This window comes from Canariomyces notabilis, assembly GCF_033297395.1.
Source record: "Canariomyces notabilis strain CBS 508.74 unplaced genomic scaffold N656scaffold_4, whole genome shotgun sequence".
NCBI classification, from domain to species: Eukaryota; Fungi; Ascomycota; class Sordariomycetes; order Sordariales; family Chaetomiaceae; genus Canariomyces; species Canariomyces notabilis.
The window spans coordinates 87,965-104,997 of NW_027041826.1; the positions used below are offsets into that span (position 1 = coordinate 87,965).

Consider the following 17,033-nt stretch of genomic DNA (forward strand, 5'->3'; position numbering starts at 1 on the left):
GAAACTTCAAAATACCTCCCTCGGTCAAAACATGTCAAGTTTGAACGCTTTGGCATATAACAGTGGGCGTGCAGACGGCTCAACACTTCTTACACGGCAGCCCATCGACACATGATACTCATCTAGCCCTCCTCTCTCTCACCGCGACCGACCTTATCCTTCCGGCCCATATACCAACCTCCCCCGCCATCTCTTTCTCAGGCATAGGCTACCATCTCCGCCATACGCTCATCAGCCTTGTCCAATACCCAAGAAGCCACCTCTCAATCTCTGAAACTCACCAAGCCAACCTCACGGCCTTCAGCATCCAGCTCCACAATCACGGGGTACTCATCCTCCTCATCCTCCTCCTCCTCCTCCTCTGCGTCCTCTTCATGGTCGTCACTATTCTCCCCATCATCACCATCATCATCATCCACATCATCCCCAGCTATCCCCGTATTCCCACCACTACCACCACCACCCGCCTCCTCCCCACCACCTCCAGCAGACCCATAAACGCTCAAATCCCAGCCCAGCATATTCAACCACCCCTCGAGCGCAGCAAACGCCCTGCCCACCTCTCCCAACCCCTCTGTGCCCCCCAGCATCGTGGCGCCCAGCCGTTCCAACCCTGATCTGTACCCGGCCAGCGCAGCTTTTAAGCGGGTCCTGCTCCCCGGCAGGCAAAGGTACAGCGACCTGTCCGCGCTAGGGCCCCGGCGAGCAGCACCAGTACCGCGATTAGAAGAGGACATCACAGATGGAGTAGAGGAGGGTTTATTATTATTGGGATCAGTATTAGTATTAGTATCAGTAGATGCTTCGAGGTAGTGCTCGGTGAAGAACAACTGCGCGTGGAGCGTCTGCAGCAGGGCTGCCTGGCCTTCTGGCGGGAGCTGGTGGTGATGATGATGATGATGATGGGGAACAGGCATGGGATCGGGCGGGGGTTGCAGGAGGTGGTTCAGCACGAGCTGCCACCACCGCGCGAGGCACGAGGTATTGCTCAGCAGGGTGCCCGACACAAAGGTGTACTGCAGCTCGGCGAGCAGGGTTGCTTTGTCCGTGTCTTGGGGTGTTTTGGGGTCGTCGTTGCTGGGGGCGGGTTCATTAATAAGGATTGGTGTGTGCGTGTCGAGCGAGTCGATCGGGTATTCAACCCTCTCCCCGCTACCCTTCCCCCCAGGGGCAGTGGTGTGCTTGGTGGCAAAGACCCAGCCGAGAAAGACGGGTGAAATCGCCCACGTCAGGGAATGCCATATCGGCTGGGCGCTGACGGGGTTTAGGGGTGGTTTATGCCCGCCGCGCGTGGGTCGCGAAGTGTAGGGGTGTAGCGTCGGGTAGGCGGACTCGGTCTCGTTCCACTCATGGGCTGATTGAGACTCCAACTGGTAGTCCGACTTTGAGGGCGCGGCCAGCACCTCGTTGTAGCTGTCCCAGTGCTTCACCCGCAGCGTTCCCCTCTTTCCCGTCACGAACCAGTATCCGCAGCGCAAAACACTGCCCGGCTGCTGGACCCAAAGGAAATGAGGCCCCTGGGGTATATCGCGGAATCCGCGGAAGCACTTGTTGGTCGTCAGGGCAATGTCGTCCAGCCCGACAATGAAGTCGTCGGGCAAGTCGAGCAGCTCGAATACATCTCCCTTCTCGAACCAGGCAGGTGCGGCCTGCATCGTGGCGTAGTAGCAGTAACAGTAATGGGATGGTGTGGACTGCGAGCTCGAGAGCCTAAGAACCGTGTCCTTTGCCTTGACAGGTAGATGTGCATGGCCTGATGGTTCTTGTAGGTATCGGGCTCCAAACAAACCCGTAGCAGTTGTGCAATTGGGAATGCTTTACCGATAGCGTGGACCGATTGCAGGAGCCCTAAGGTTGGGAGCTCTCTGTATATCTCGATCTGTTAGAGCTGTTAAGAGGGGTAGTAGAGAGGGCATTTTTACCATAACAAAAATCTGCTTGCACTAACACGGCGACCCAACCAACTCTCGATACGTTGGTCACTATTCGACACGTTTCTCGAAGCTGTCAAGATTGCAGGACCCCTGCAATCACGTAAACCAGGGACCAAGGCTAGAGAGGCTACCTAGCAACCTTCATGAAAATGAACAAGACATCGTTATGGATTCGCATGCAACCATGTTTTGGTGTTTGGACTCTGCACGTTAGACCGTTGCTGCAAGGGATGAGTGAATGCTGCGCAGCTAAAAAAACGAGATGCCGCTGCAACTCGGGGGGCATCACAGTGCCCACCTCGCATGGAAGCCCAGCTGATCCAGCCCCAGATCCTTGACCATACACTAAGCCCAGCAAGGCTGAACCTAAAGAGCCTAAGGTAGGCTCCCGTTCATCTTTTCGTGTATGGAAAAAGACAAATGGACATCTGTCAACAATATTGAGGTACGATGGAGGGAATTGATGCCCACTGGGTCGAGCTCCTGCGCTAGTCCCTCATCTCAACCTCATGAGAAAGGCTATGGGCTATAGCACATCACGTAGCGGAATTTTTCCTGCCGAGAGCATGGAAGGTCAAGATCGGGGCGTTCTTGATAGTAGCAGGTATGTACTGTACGCCTGATCAGGGTATCTTCAAAACAATGGTCTGGTGGTCGCGATCAGGGATAGACACCTCCCTGCCCGGCCTCTGTGCCGCTGCGCGCCCTGGTACAGTCTAACCTGCACATAAGAATCAAGTCGGGAACCCCAATTTTGATTCTTATACCCAGGTTATGCTTACTTCCAGGTACATACATAACCCTAACCCAGGCCAAAAGTTGCCCAAGTCAGGGGTTCACCAAACTTTCGCCCACCTGTATATAAGAATAAACCTGAATTTATATGGGTTACTAAGCAAGATTCGTAAGAATAAGTCCGTTTCCCAGGTTAGTCTTATTTGCCATACAAAATGGCTCGGGAACCCCAATTCTGATTCCTATACCCAGGTTATTCTTATGTCTCGTATTCTTATGTGCAGGTTAGACTGTAATTAGTGACATGGGTACGGTATCCGTACCACTGGACATACGACAACACTCGACTAATGCGACGACGAGGAGGAAGCGCATGTATGCGCTCTGTACACTGCACATATCCAAAAGCGTAAGCATTGTACATACACCTTGATCCAACGAAACGTTGCATATGCACTCTGCTCAATGCAGCAGAGGAGGCTGCGAGCCAAATCTATTGTAGTAGTAAAGAGACATCAGGCCGCAGTTCAGACAGACTCTTGCTGCAACACAGTCTCGATACCAGAGTCGCTCAACTGCTCGTATCAATCTTGTGGGGTCCAGCCCGGGGGCACTTGTCCCACCCTCCTTGGGGTCATAATGACGTTGCTATTGCATGCTGTACGCAAGTGAGCAGTAAGCAGTTGTATGTGTGTGGGTTGCACTTCGTATCTTCATGTACTGTACTTGTATGTCCATAGTTACAATTACGAAGGATGTATAGACAGCCTTCTGCAGCGGGCACCTCAGCATCGTATTTGCATTATAGAACGCATGGAACAAGTCTTTGGCCTGTCAAAACGCATGGCATGGAACAGACAGAAACGGGGATTTTCATTCCGCTTTGACGACATACGTGCAAGCCTAAGATAGCTCCCGCGAATACCCTAGCCTGCTGCGCGTCCTGCTCCCGAAAAGCACCTCCGGTCCCAGGATTCCGTACCCCTGGGCACTGCCTTACCATACTACAGTAACCTTCTATACACTAGTAATATATGTACTACGTATACCTGCTTACGGCACCGTGTGACGAGACCGCCCCTTTCCCCATGTAGTGTAGGGAGGTACCGGCCGGTAACCTGGAAGCGATAATACACTACACTACACTAAGGGACGACTAGCCTAGCCAATACACTAGGTCAGGTAAGTTACGGTATGTTCTTCCCGACAAAAAGTGGTGATGGTGTGGTTACACAAAGCTAAGGTTTAGTGCCCGCGTTGGCAGTTCGGATAAGAATACCTACCGGGAATGATTTGCAGACGGTGCCATCCCGCCATTTGCCCATCTAGCATCCAGAAATAAATAACCAACTTACCCTCAGTACGACCAAAACACCACGTGCCTAAAAGCTTAGCGCTGCCTGTTCGGCCCGGGGCCAATGTTCGACGAGAGGACCCGAGGATGTGGTACCGGTTTTCCTTGCCAACATTGCCCTGCATCTTCCATCGTCATTGGTGTTTATCTTCCGCTTGCGTCGAGAAAGGTCGATGCTCCCGCATCCCCGTCCCTAGTTCTTAGTACCCGACCGAACTGCATCCCGCGAACTGCATCCCGCCTTTCCGAGACACACATCCGGGTGACCATGTCCTACTCTCACTCTTGAGCAATTTGTTCTCAATGCACTGTATTTACGCTTTGCCGCTCCGGCCACAACAGGGGGGCTGGCCTCTCTTTGCCTTGGATTACTTCGCTTTCCCATTACGAGTCTGCTCCGTTTCCTAGACGGACCTCTCCCCGTCTCCAGCTCGTTGCCAACAACCTCTTTCCCCTCTTCCGCGTTAAACCGAACAAAGAATACTCGTGGTAGCCCTAAGTGTAAAAAAAACCTCGTTGCTTACTACTCCGCTTCTCCTCTGTCCACTCTGTCTTCCAAACGCCAGGCCTCCCTGGCCACAACCCCTCCTGCCACCGCCTGAATCAACAAACATGACCACAAGCTCCAACCATGCTGGGCACCATCACCAAATGAATCCTTCCTAGCCACTAACCGCCTCTTCTCCCAGTCCCACGACTGCCTCCAGGTAGACATCGGCAAGCTCCTCGATGCTCCTGCATGGTATTCCCTCCTCTTTTGATAATGCCAGATTTTTAAGAATGCAATTAAGACTGAGAGCATTTCCCAAGGATGATGGTCAGGGGAAAGCGCGAAATGGCAGGCAAGACTCATCAACTCAACTCCCCACCACCACCTTCCACGGTAGCCCGAGCGAAACACCATGATGCAAGCCTCCCCATGCCGGACCATGCAATGCCCAGAAGGTGATGAAAAAAAAGCTGTGAAGCGGGGTGTCATAGAAGGAAATGAAAAAGTAGTGAGAAAAAAAAATAAAAATAAAAATAAAACAACAACCGGGGGACATGGTGAAAATCGGAGATTCGGAATCCGTTTTGAGGGCCGAAATTGAGAGTGAGTTAGGTAGGTGCATTACTGTCGTGATAGGGTGCCTCTATCCCATCGCAGAGCGTCCCAAAATAGTTCGAGTCAAAGGTCGATCCATCCCAATGCCCCCATCGGTTTGCAATGCCCCCATCGGTTTGGTGCCTCGCGTGCAGTGCTCTCATCAGCCGTCTATTCCGAATACAATACAGCCCCGTTCAGCCGCCTCGGCTATTCCCTTCCGCTCGCTCCAGATATCGTAGAGGAGCCCAAGGGAGGCCGGGTACGGGCCTAATGACTGGGTTGGCTACTGCCGTTGTCTGAAACCAGGTTAGGGAATCGACCGGCTGGCGTGGGTGGCCAAGTCCGACTTACGCTGGCCATACATCTGCTGGTTAGGCGGGTACGGCGATGCCGGCGCGTAGTTTGAGTAGCTGTATTCGGGCAACGACTGCTGCATGCCGCCAGGGGGACCCGGAGCATATTGGGTGCTTTGGTACCCGATCGGTGGTAACTGAACAGCACGTTGTGCCGCATACGTGGTTGGCGGTTGAGCTGCATCGGCAGGGGCTTGAGATTCCGTGCCACCGTTTTGCCCGGCAGCTGAGGCGGCCTGGCGCTGACGCTCCTCCTCAGCCTTGCGAGCAGCCTCTTCCTCCTTCTTGCGCGCCTTCCATTCTTTGCGGATTTCCTTGAACTCTAGAGAGGGGTCAATGCGTTAGTCCATGCTCATGCATACAAGCCTGCCCTGCGGGTGGGAAGCTCGCTGGGACCGCGCCAAATAACAGCCGGCGCTTCATGCACGCAGCTTGTTCTTATTCAGCTAACATAACGAACCAGCGACTTTGGACGCAAATAGCGGGGAAGACCCCATGGCTCAGAGCGGACATAGAACCGGTGCGCGATTCGCCTGATATGGGACATTTTGCTCACCTTCTGGAGTCCGTTTTGCCCCGTGAGCCTGCATGGTCACATGAGCATTGAGATGGTTCAGGGTGCCATAAGCTTTCTCGCATCCATTCCAACCGCACTTGTACATGCGCTCAATCTCTTCATATCTTCTCCTCGGCCTCTTGTGCTGCTGAGCGCCGGGAATCGGAACGAACGAGTATACCTAAAGGGAACATCTGGTCAGAATACCGAGCAAAAAGGAGTGCCAAGAAGCAATCGGCAGGAGGGCTAAGGCGACGAGAAGCCAGTCCAAATCGAACCTACCTGATTCGGCCGTCCCTGCGTAGGAGTCTGAGGGAAGACGTGGTGGCTGGGGGTAATGGGAGCTGCGGGCGACCCGGTGTAACTGCCCCAGTCCGGGCGAGGCTGAGCATACAGGCTGCCTCCGGCATGCTGATAGCCGTGGGACATGTCTTGAGGGGGAGGTGCATAGGGCGAGTATTGTCCGTGAGGATAGGTCGGGCTCGCGGTAGCAATGGACGGATCTATAGGTACATTGCTGTCAGACTTGACCTGCCGAGCATCTTGATTACTGCCTTCAGCTGGCAAAGGCAGGGACGGACTTGTTGGTGTTTGCGCCATGGCAGTGCTGGCGCTGTGATTGCTGGCGGAGTGGTATGCACGCTGTATGGGGTGTTCTGGAAAAGAACTGGACCGCGCAGAGCTTGGAAGCCCGCTGTAATCCGAGGTGGGAGTAGCCGAGGCGGAGTAGCTGGCCGATCGCACCTCCTGCTGGCCGCCGTACGACGCAGCAGATGGGTGATCTACAGAAGAGGCCTCAGACTGGGCGTCGCCGACGTTGCTGGGATAGGGCGAAGGCAAACCTGACTGCGAGTACTCGGGGGCACTGCGTTCCATAGAGCGGATTTCCGGGGGTGGGCTTCGGAGGGGGCTAGCGATCGCTCTCCGTTCCTTGCTTCCCGAGGCGGCTGAGAGACGGGGTAGCGTGAGATCCCGGAGCCCGGCTTGGTAGTCGACGGGTGCGAGCGAGACTATCTCGAGCCGACCAAAACCATGCTACTACTGCTTCGACGGGAGGCGATGGACCGTGGACGGCAGTTGAACTAGGCCCTCGTCCAAACTGCTACTATGGGGCAAGCTAGCGTAGCTCGGCCGACCGTGACTCTCGTGCGGGTGATATTTGATGGCTTGGTGTGACGCTCAGGAAAGTCTAGGGAAGGGGGGGGGCCACAACCAGGTTTATAAAGCGGCTGGCCGTGCAACTGGGCTGATTGGCGGAGAAAGATGGCGCGAAAGAAGGGGTGAGGCCCCAAGGTTCGAGTCCCCAAGTGATAGTTATTTCCCCCCAAGAGAGAAACACAAGCCACAACCAGATAGCCAAGCAGCGACTAAACTAGACGGGGTGATTTCGAAAGTTGGGTGGGGAGACTGGGAGGAAATAGCACTAAAATACTAGTGCCACTCGAACCCAGAACGGGCTGGGCCTGCCTGTCGCTAGCGTAGCTGCTGGTCTTGTTGGGGTATCGCGCGGGTCCGTTCTGCGTGCTCCAGCCGGCAGGAAGTGGTGGACTAGTGGTAGCCTGAGGTTTAGGCGACGCTAATGTTGATTCTGAGCGGAGCCGCAGTGATGTCAGGCGAAGGCAGACTAGACTATTCAAGAACCCCGACAGCCAAAGTGTCTCTCTTCCGAGTTGTTTTGTTTCTGATTTCTGCGCGCCCCAGCGCGTGGTCTGGCCTCGGATCGAGTCAAAGCGTGGCGAGCACGAACACAGCGATTCTTCCTAGCACGAAAGTTTCGCGGAGGGAGAATCGAGTTTAGTGCGATATGTACTGAACGGTGGGTTTTATACCAGAGGTGGGGGTGGTGGGCGGAGGGAAATGAGGTGCAAGCAACTGTTTAGGTTCAGGTTGTCACTGCACTCTCTTTTTGCTGCCGGTGCCAGGTCCCAAGGGTTGGAAGAAGGTCCCACCGCCGTGGTTTCCCACACTGATTTGATGAATGAAGAGGGGCTGATTTTTCTCGGTTCCCTTTTTTTCTGCTCTGTCGCTCTCTTCCGTGGGAGAAGTGGAGTCCCTAGCCGTGAAATGGCTGCACAGTCGCAGAAACCCCCGACTGGCACACATGCACGCACTGTGATCCGACTCAAGTCAGTACGAACGCGACGGACGAGGCCGACACGCGCACAAAGGCGCCTTTGGTTAGGTATTGGGCATTTATCTGACTTTCATTCATCACTCAAGACTATTTTCGCATTTCCTTCCGCCTTCATCATACGCACTACTTCTGCCGATCACTAACACCATAGCCAGGCGAGAAGACTCGTCGTGTGACGGAGTGCTTTTATCCTGCAGCGACCTTGACACCTCTGGAGTGTCTGGAGTGTGCGAGTGCAGGGTTCTTCTCAGCTCAACGTGATTATCCAATTGTGAATCGAAGCCGCAGAGCCGGCTTTCCCAGCAGCCCACCAAAGTGGAATTGCCTGCCCGGATGAGCTGTTCCTTGCCCCTTGCTCAGCACGAAAGTACACCATCCCTACCCCACACCAGAGAAAAGCTGCATTATGACTCGCGCGCAAACCCTCACAGGCGCCGCCATGGTGCAGCTGGTATCCTAGGACTACACTCCGTCGGAACGGGATGCGCTCGCTTATACCAGACGACGTGAAGTACCTACAGATGACGTTTTGTGAGCGCCTGTTGTCTTCTGTTGGAAGGGAACCTGCGCAATACCAGGTAACGTTATCTCCAAGATGACGCTCCCAAGCCGCTCAAAAATATCAAGCGAAAGGGGTAAGCAACTCGCCAAAGGTGGCCAATCGCTTCTTTGCTATTGAAGGAAAAAAAGTCCAGAGGTGGCGTCAAGGGGGCGCAACGGGAAAGTGGGTAAAAGGTGGCAAGGAGCAGCGAAATTGAATGGCTGAGACTGCAAATGCCATCAGACGGATGCTGCACTTTGTGGAGTTTCTGCTGGGGCTGGAGCGTGCCTGCTGCAGGGACCGTAAGGTATCACGGTATCGCATAACATTTCCCGGTACTTTCATGGAAGCCAAAGCGGATTGCTGACTTTGGTTCTCTTGATCCATAAGGAGCGCGTACATTTAATGTCGACTGAAGCAGTATAAGAGTTTGCTCAGCGTAACTTGAAGAAACCAGACACGTACTAGGTAGTTGCGTCGTGGCTGAAGGGGGGTCTGGACAAGCTGCGATGTTTCCTTCAACTCAAGTTCTCTGGAGTAAGATCCGGCGGAGGCAGTGGGTCTCACAGTTCTTTGCGCACTGTCGTGTGCAATGATCTACAACACTTTCCCAAGACTGGTTCGATCGTCTCGATGGTTCGCTTGGTTACACAACCTGGAAATCGATACCCTACACGTGTAGTACATGCGTGCAGCGTATGTACGATGTGTGGTTCAGTTCGTGAGAGAAGTGTGATCACTGGTTGGCTGATTCACTATGTATTTACATACACTGGTTTCCAACAGCTAAGGTAGGTAGCATGTCGAGAATGTAATTGCTGGGACTCGCACCTGCACATTAGGACTTGGTTTACTTCTCGTCTATGGAGCGGCGCATGTCGAGTGCACTACACGTCAGCCAGTCCTGTCCGTGATGTAATTGGCCTTCAAGCGTGAAGTTAACCAGGTGTTCTGCGAAGAACCGCGTACTAGCGGCCGTAGAGGAAGAGGCACTAACCGAGGCCAGATGAACCACGGTCATTGGCGAGGCCGGCGATCTGATTCTGTCCGGGACAGAACACGGTCGCTCGGTTCCCCCGGTAGCACGAACTTACAGCATAGCGTATAACCGTGCCTAGTCAGGTTCCTAACAAGATTGGTTGATTTAAGGTTTAGAACCCTCCACGATGCGGCGAGACTAAAATCGGTTTGGCGCTTGAGCTTGGGACACTCGGATCCGAGATCCTGGGGCGTTAGACCAGACTGGAGCCCGGCCGAGAGACGGCGCGTTGCAAAGCTAAACTTGTTGGACGCCGTCGCAAGCTAGTGTACCAATTAGCCCCTAGACGGCTACCCTCCTAGGGACGATCTGGCATTATGATTTTCGACCCAGATGAATGAAGGAACCATCAGCACGGGTCGCAAATGTAATGGTAAGCCCATTGCCGTGTTGTCGCGGCAGGATTTTCTTCAGTTACGGGAGCAAAAAGCACGGCCGGATAGGACAAGGAAGTTGTGATGACTGTGAGTGTCCTTATTGTGGAGATCTGCAGGGAATAAAACATTGAATTCTCACTCACAGCACTTCGTGGATGTCTCAGCGTCTGTCCCTTCAATGCATCTCAAAACCTGCGTAGCAACTTTAGAATAATCTGATGGGCTTGCAAGCTTGGAGCCGACGACTACGTGAAGCGCCAGTGGTAGGAAGGAGTAAGATGACTTCTCCAAGTCACCTCTCTGCTGGACACTTCTGACCAGTTGTGCGAGCGATATTGGGAAGACAAGCAGTCTCGGCAGTCTTGTCCCACTTGGGGAAGGCTGACTCCGAAGCACAAATCTTCGCTTGGTGCGGAGGTATTGTACAAGTACTGTACCAAGACGATCCGCCAAGAACAAAACGCTAGCAAAGTGTTCGTCAAAGCTTCTTCGACCCGAATATCCGGATGCACTAAGCAGGCGGGTGATGTTGTGGTGGGGCACAGTGGCACACGGCGCGGCGCCATCCCTTTGGGGACGCACTACATGTGGCTTGTAGATAGCCTCCTTTATGAAGTGTATGGATTCTACTGAGGCCTTTCATGGAGCACTGCTATACAATGGAACATACTCCGTATAACGAATCATAGACTAACGGTTTGATCACTGAGTTTGAGAAGGTGGCGACCACGGATTTGATCAACTTGCCTTCCTCCATTTCTCTGTGCGAAGGAAACTCGTCGTGCTTCGTGTAGTGACAGACAGGGATGGCAGAAGGACTTGTTCGGTTGGGGCGTCGAGCCAAAGGTCCATCGCTGCTCGGCAGTCCTCTAAGAGGTCAACGGTCCGGGAAGGCTGCGAATGATCACAGAAAGCACACGGCGCAATTTAGCCGTTGTATGTCGGCGACCCTTGTACTACCGATCAACGATGCAGTAGGCTCGCCACGTGTTGCGTGGCATAGCTCGCTCTGGCTCACGTGGATGGATAGGAGACGTGTGGGACATCTCTTATCCTGTGCAACCTGAAAACTACGATGCTGTAATCCCGCGAAGGCAGGGAATGACATGTTTGGGATGCCCTTACATAGCTGACGCCCTGCGGTCCTAAGTTACCGGACATAGCTACAATACGCGCGATGTATTTACATTCGTCCATGGGGCAAGGAAGGAAACTCAAGATAAGACGGCAGGACGGAATCAATACTTGGGAAGATACATGCTTTTGCTCGCCCCTGGTCAGCGGTTGGCGGCAAGTTTTCTATGCAGGTAACAACCGTAGAAGGAAACGGCGGTGAACGGAGCGGGAAGAAGCGACTTACATATGTATGTATATAGAAGCTATCTTTGACCCGGTTGAGCCGCGTGGATTGCTCTTGAGGCGACCGACCGCCTAAGCGGATCTTGCATTACAGGACAAGATACCCTTTGGAGTACTCGCTGTCGGCTCGACAGCTGCACTTCCGGAGTTCTCTCGAGTCTGCAAAAAAACTCCCCGCGCCGGCGCACAGCAGGATGTCTGTCGATGGAAAATAACAAGCCAAGAGTATGAGAAACGCCGAGTCTGATGTCGCGGCTAGACGGTCCGGTACCGTTTTATTGGCACGGTGTCCTCCGAATCGGTAAGGCCAAGCATGCAATAAAGCGCGCTAACTGAAGTGGTCAAGGTGATTACCTCGGTACCCTGAGCGCAATCTGCCCCATGCCGGGCCGATCGCTTTGGGGCAAGGACCAGTGGACCACCCATCACACACTCTGCAGGAGCCACCCTCCACCCACCCCTTCGGTCTGCGTGAAAGTGCTGGCAGCCAGGATGTTGGTGTGCGTTTTCTGCGCCATGGTACCAATTATTGCCCTGGTCACCTCTTTTCCCATCCGGCCATGTCCCTGCGGCTGCAGCATGACAAGTCGCTCTGATAGGGCCGTGAGTCGGCGGTGGTAGTCCGTGACTGAGGACTTTTTCTGCGCATCTTGCACATGACAGGGTGAGCAGGGACATGTTGCGGTGAAGGCTGCTGGAGGTGACAGTCTCATGCGGAATTGGGCCGTTTTATTTCCCGCGGCAGCCGGGGGAAGACGCATGGCGATGGCTGGGAAAATGCCATCCAGCGGACTTCGCCTGACGAACTGCAACCCCGTCTGATATGCAGCTATCTACGGAGTAGGTCTAGCTGAATAGGGGAACCCGAGCGGACAGGTACTGGCGTACATACATCGTACGGTAACATAAGATCAATCTTTGTGGCAACTGCGCTGAGTAAGCGGCGTAGTGTAACGTAAGAATTGTAAACACGAATAGAAATGAAAAGGCCAGCGAATATTTACACGGTTGCTGATTCCTAAACACCAGAGTCTGTTGAAGATTTTCAGAAACTCTTGATAATGCACGGTAACTTTACTTCATCCGAACGGACTAATAAGGTACGTTATGTACAAGGTACTTATGAGGTGGCCGAAACGTTTCGGCGACCAAGGAACGTAGGAAACGATGGCTTCAGCCCAAGCCGTGGGAAGTTGGGAACACAGCACTGCCAAGGAAGGTCTTAGCGCCAGAGCCGCCTTTCATGCTATGATATCGACCTCTTCCAGTCAATAAGAACATCATGGAGGGTATCACATACTACATATCATTAGTCACTTCACACTGGAAGGTTACCGACAACAGAATTAGTTCCGCAGCTTCTAGATGCAGGAGCAGAATCGCACGTGATATAGTTCGGTCTTGTTTCAACAACCAGCAACATCAGCAGTCTCGGCGACCCGGCGTTCCGGGACACAAAGGGCACGATTGTACTACTCCAGGTACACTGCCTACAATCCTGCCGATGTAACTTCCAAATGTTCGGCAACCTGCATGGACTGTACGCATCGAGCGTGTCGGTCGCGTATTCGTATGTTTCTGAGGTGTGCTTCGACATGCTATCTTTGGGTGCGAAGTGACACACCGAAGTGACGCTCGACGCACTGTGATGCAGGGCTCTCTTTTGGGAAGCTTCCCCTCCTCCCTGGGGGTTGAGCGCCGCCCATCTCCTGTGCTGCACTCCGTACCTCCGTAGGATGCTGTCCGGCACCGGGCGGGCAATGGCCCACTACAGCAAAGGGATGTGGGTGCGCATTTTGCAGCTCACGGCAGGTTCCCTTTGTTGGACCTTGACCTGTGGACCGAGCCTGCCCGCTGGGTTCAGGGAAGTTTTACCCTGGTGCAGCTCAAGCGCGGCAAGATGTCTGATTCGCCAGAGCGACCCGTAGGATTATCCATTAGCCCATCAGGCGTCCCCACCACTCGCTTTCTCAGACGGTTTTGGGACATCTGATCCTAAACGTTACCACCTGCGCACTGCCTTTCTGCCTTTCGTTCGGCGGTGGTGATCTGAACTGCAGAAATATTGATGCCGAGTCTCCACCCCTACCACATTGCACATCGAGTGTTTTCCAACGTGAGGGTTCCCTTCCGGGCTCCAGACTCCAATGCCCTTGCGCGGAGGACACCTCTCGATGCGTCGCTGCCTGACCAGTCAAGTCGCCTCAACGACTGCACTGCGAGAAGTCAGAAAGTAACCGTCAACTCATAACGGCCCTTTTGTTCGTCAGTTGACTTTTGATACGTTGTCTCAGCGGGGTGGCGGAGGATCTGCCGGGATCGCTGACGATCAGCTCGGGGATGCGCGTCGTTTATCACCAAGACTGCAACCCAACTTCCTTCTCCCCTCATGTGGCCGTCTTTGTGATTTTGCCTGTCGCGTCGAAGAGTGGGCGAGGTGATCGGGCCTCGAGCATCCCACAGATTGTGCTACTGGTAATCGAGCGTTGGCGATCGCGGATCTCGTCCTGCACGTGTCGTGGTCGGTAGCGCGAGATCTTAGTGTCGAACCAGACCAAGCGTTCCTCCTATCAACGCTGGGTCGGTTTTTCTTTCTTTCCTTCGTTTACCTCCGCCGACAAAGCAGCAAGCTTGAAGCTCAATTCGGGGCCATTCACGTCCCGGCATGCGTATTCCATCAGCTATGGTTTGCTGCTTCAAATCGTCCTCGAGCGCATTGCAATGCCCCCCCTTACTTCATGCGCCGAGCGACCACGTCTATACGTACCGAACCGAACGCCTCCGCAAGACAAAGCGTCTGGAAACTCGCTCTCTTCCAACATGGGCTGACCACACATGGGCTCTTTTTGGCATGGGGTAGAACTCTCGCTTCTCTCCACGCCGTCATTTGCTAGTGTACACTGTAGTGTACAGTACACTGGAACGGCGTGTCCCTGGAAAAGGGGCCCACGAGGCTAATAAGGTAACGTTAGTACATACCAATCAAGCATCTAGCCCGCTAAAAGCGGTACGTATTGCGCATTTGCGAAGCAATATCAGCGCCTAACGAAAACGGAGATTGATGTCGATCGGGGACGGTTAGCTAATCATGAGGGTGCTGCTAGCTTTCCCGTCCCCAGCTTTCCGCATGCTAGGGCCCGACATGTCGGTTCGCACCAAGCAGTTGAAGCTGTGCGCCAGTGGCCAAATTGGCCAGCTGTGCTAGAGATGCAGGGCCGGGTCAGCTAAACCCGGATATCTTCGTAGTACTTTACTACGCTACACTAAGCCCTGTGCGTCGCCGGATCTCCTGGGAATACACTAGCCACTGGTTACGGCGATCAAAGCACCCTAGGACCCCGATTCACCTAGCAGCACACTACCTTACTGGGTGTGGAATAGTCCACAGTGTGGTTCGGATCACTAAGACTAGCCCATGAAGATCCATCGTGGGGTGGTTCGAACTAACTTCTTTCTAAAATGAAAGCGTCCCCTGCAAATACACCAAGGTGCTGCTACAAAAAAGGGGTCGATGAGGATAAGATGCTCCGCTGACCCCAGTCCAGACATAGGCAGGGGCTAAAAAGAGGAGGTCGAGCAACTGATGAGAAGACTCCCGACGACACTACATGATCTTCTTCATGAAAATGATTAACCACCTGGGATTCGAGACGGGCAGGGGAAGTCAAGAAAGAGGGGAACCTCCACCCTGACGCGGTGCTCGGCAATATATCGCCGTAGCTGGGCCGAATGCTGTCCCCCTTTAGCACAATAGCCAGCTGCCAGCCATCGCATTCTCTCATCAACGATAACAGCGACCTGCAGCACCTGATTACCAAACGTAAACTCGATGCCCTGTGTGGCGCTGTACGTCCGTGAATCTGGCGTCCAGGACGCCACTGATGAGAACTGGGGAGAACAGTTGGCTCCAACCGCGGCTAGGGCAAGAAAGCGGGTATTTCATTCCGCTAGTCAAATCGACCGCACGCACGGATCCTACGCAGTGTGCCCACTGCCCAGCGCTGGAGAGGGGATCTTCGCATTCCTCGCCGCTTTTCTCCACCATCGGGGTGAGACGGGAGAACCGGCGCCAGCTGCTCTTCGAGGCAGAAATTCCAGCGCCTGGTGATCCACAAGCAGCAACGAAGTGGTCGGACAGCTTGGCCCAACGAACGGCTAGGTTGAGATCAGCACTTGTCTATCCCGTTACTGGTGCACTGAGGAGCGAGCGCCCTCCGTTGGCGTTCATCGATGACTTGTTCCTCTGCATTCAGGCTCCCACCAGGTAAAGGGAGGCTAGTACTACACTAGGGGCAGAATAGAGCCCACACAATGCAGGTTATCGCCGGGACAAACAGGATGCTAAGCGGAAGCACCATCGTCGGACTTGTCTGCGATGCAGAGTACGATGTCAACCGATAACGGTGGAAGACAACGCGCCGCGCTAACCTTCTGTCCTGATCGTCAACTTCGTGGTACAGCACGCGGCAAGATCGTGGCTGCCCCGAAGTGTTCTACACCGTAATTCGCCCAGCCAACGATCTGGACAAGGAAGCCTTCGCATGCAGAAGTGCTGTCTCCGGGTGATTGGCTCTTCCCCATCCACCGGAAGGCGAGGAGCGCTCAGCTGGCTGGATTCGGCCCCAGGCTTCAGGCAGGTCGGCAGCAATACCGGGTGCATTTCACTCTTGATGACCCTCCTTCTTGCCCTTGGCATGCCCGGGCAATCTTACTTACACCAGAGACCCACGATGAAGCAGAGAACTTTACTGCCGTAACGTTATCATTCTGGCGACAAACAGAAACAACTCATCAAGACCGGCCCATATCGGTCCCCACTTTGTATTCTCCCGGTGCCCACAGGGTGCGCTTCCACCATACCGACCGCTGGGCGGGCGTGCCTATCCAGTGGGCGGGAGAACCCGATCGGCTCGGCGTCGCGATGTGGGACAAATTGTATGTACATCTGTATACCGGCAAAACAACAGAGAAGCCCTGGCTGAATTCACTCTTGATCATGAGCAGGTTGACTGACGGAGCACGCAAGCAGTCAGAGGCAGCATGGCGCACTCTCCATTCTCTTGGCCTCTATCTTGGATGGATGGAGGGGTCCGTAGCGTGCAGTATCCGTAGATATGTGAGAGGGGGGCGCCGTAAGCCCCCGAGAGTAGCCGAGTGTCCTCTTGCGGACGAGCAAGGGGCTCCCTGGAGAGGATCACGCAAGGTTCCAGTCGTTATCTACATGTATTGTATTGTACATACACGTGGAGTAGGGCGACCAAGAAACTGGGAGTAAAGACACCTCTCTTGCAAGAGGTTAGACAGCCAAGGTTGCTCTCCACCCCATCGCAACTTGGAGCATTTGTTTGGCAAGTCCCATCTCTGCGGTGTCCTACGGACATGCAGGAACAGAAACAACAGCGGTTAGACTACTAGCTAAGCTACCTAAAAGTTTAAATTAGAGGTTTGGCTAAGCAACATACGCTCTACAGCAGCGATCAGTACCTACCTACGCTCGCAACCAACCATCCCGCCTGGCCAAAGTTCGAACCAATGTCGAGTAGAGCAAAGCATGACAGGTCCAC

General features: G+C 54.0%; 4 protein-coding genes across 4 annotated transcripts; 1 reads left to right on the forward strand and 3 right to left on the reverse strand.

Annotated features, from left to right (window-relative positions):
- Positions 1-244: 244 nt before the first annotated feature.
- N656DRAFT_842784 (uncharacterized protein) lies at positions 245-1,880 on the reverse strand. The gene has a single exon (XM_064819061.1). It carries the CDS (start codon positions 1,653-1,655, stop codon positions 264-266), a length of 1,392 nt encoding a protein of 463 aa, XP_064672537.1. The 5' UTR covers positions 1,656-1,880; the 3' UTR covers positions 245-263.
- Positions 1,881-4,429: 2,549 nt separating this feature from the next.
- N656DRAFT_474616 (uncharacterized protein) lies at positions 4,430-5,249 on the reverse strand. The gene has a single exon (XM_064809772.1). It carries the CDS (start codon positions 5,000-5,002, stop codon positions 4,547-4,549), a length of 456 nt encoding a protein of 151 aa, XP_064672538.1. The 5' UTR covers positions 5,003-5,249; the 3' UTR covers positions 4,430-4,546.
- On the reverse strand, positions 5,190-7,038 carry N656DRAFT_474635 (uncharacterized protein). Its single transcript, XM_064809773.1, has 4 exons — positions 6,302-7,038; positions 6,020-6,200; positions 5,462-5,785; positions 5,190-5,406 (listed from the first exon to the last, which is right to left on the reverse strand). Exons 1-4 carry the CDS (start codon positions 6,893-6,895, stop codon positions 5,378-5,380), a joined length of 1,128 nt encoding a protein of 375 aa, XP_064672539.1. The 5' UTR covers positions 6,896-7,038; the 3' UTR covers positions 5,190-5,377.
- Positions 7,039-7,665: 627 nt separating this feature from the next.
- On the forward strand, positions 7,666-8,673 carry N656DRAFT_474656 (uncharacterized protein). Its single transcript, XM_064809774.1, has 2 exons — positions 7,666-8,201; positions 8,309-8,673. Exons 1-2 carry the CDS (start codon positions 7,877-7,879, stop codon positions 8,488-8,490), a joined length of 507 nt encoding a protein of 168 aa, XP_064672540.1. The 5' UTR covers positions 7,666-7,876; the 3' UTR covers positions 8,491-8,673.
- The last annotated feature ends 8,360 nt before the right edge of the window (positions 8,674-17,033 follow it).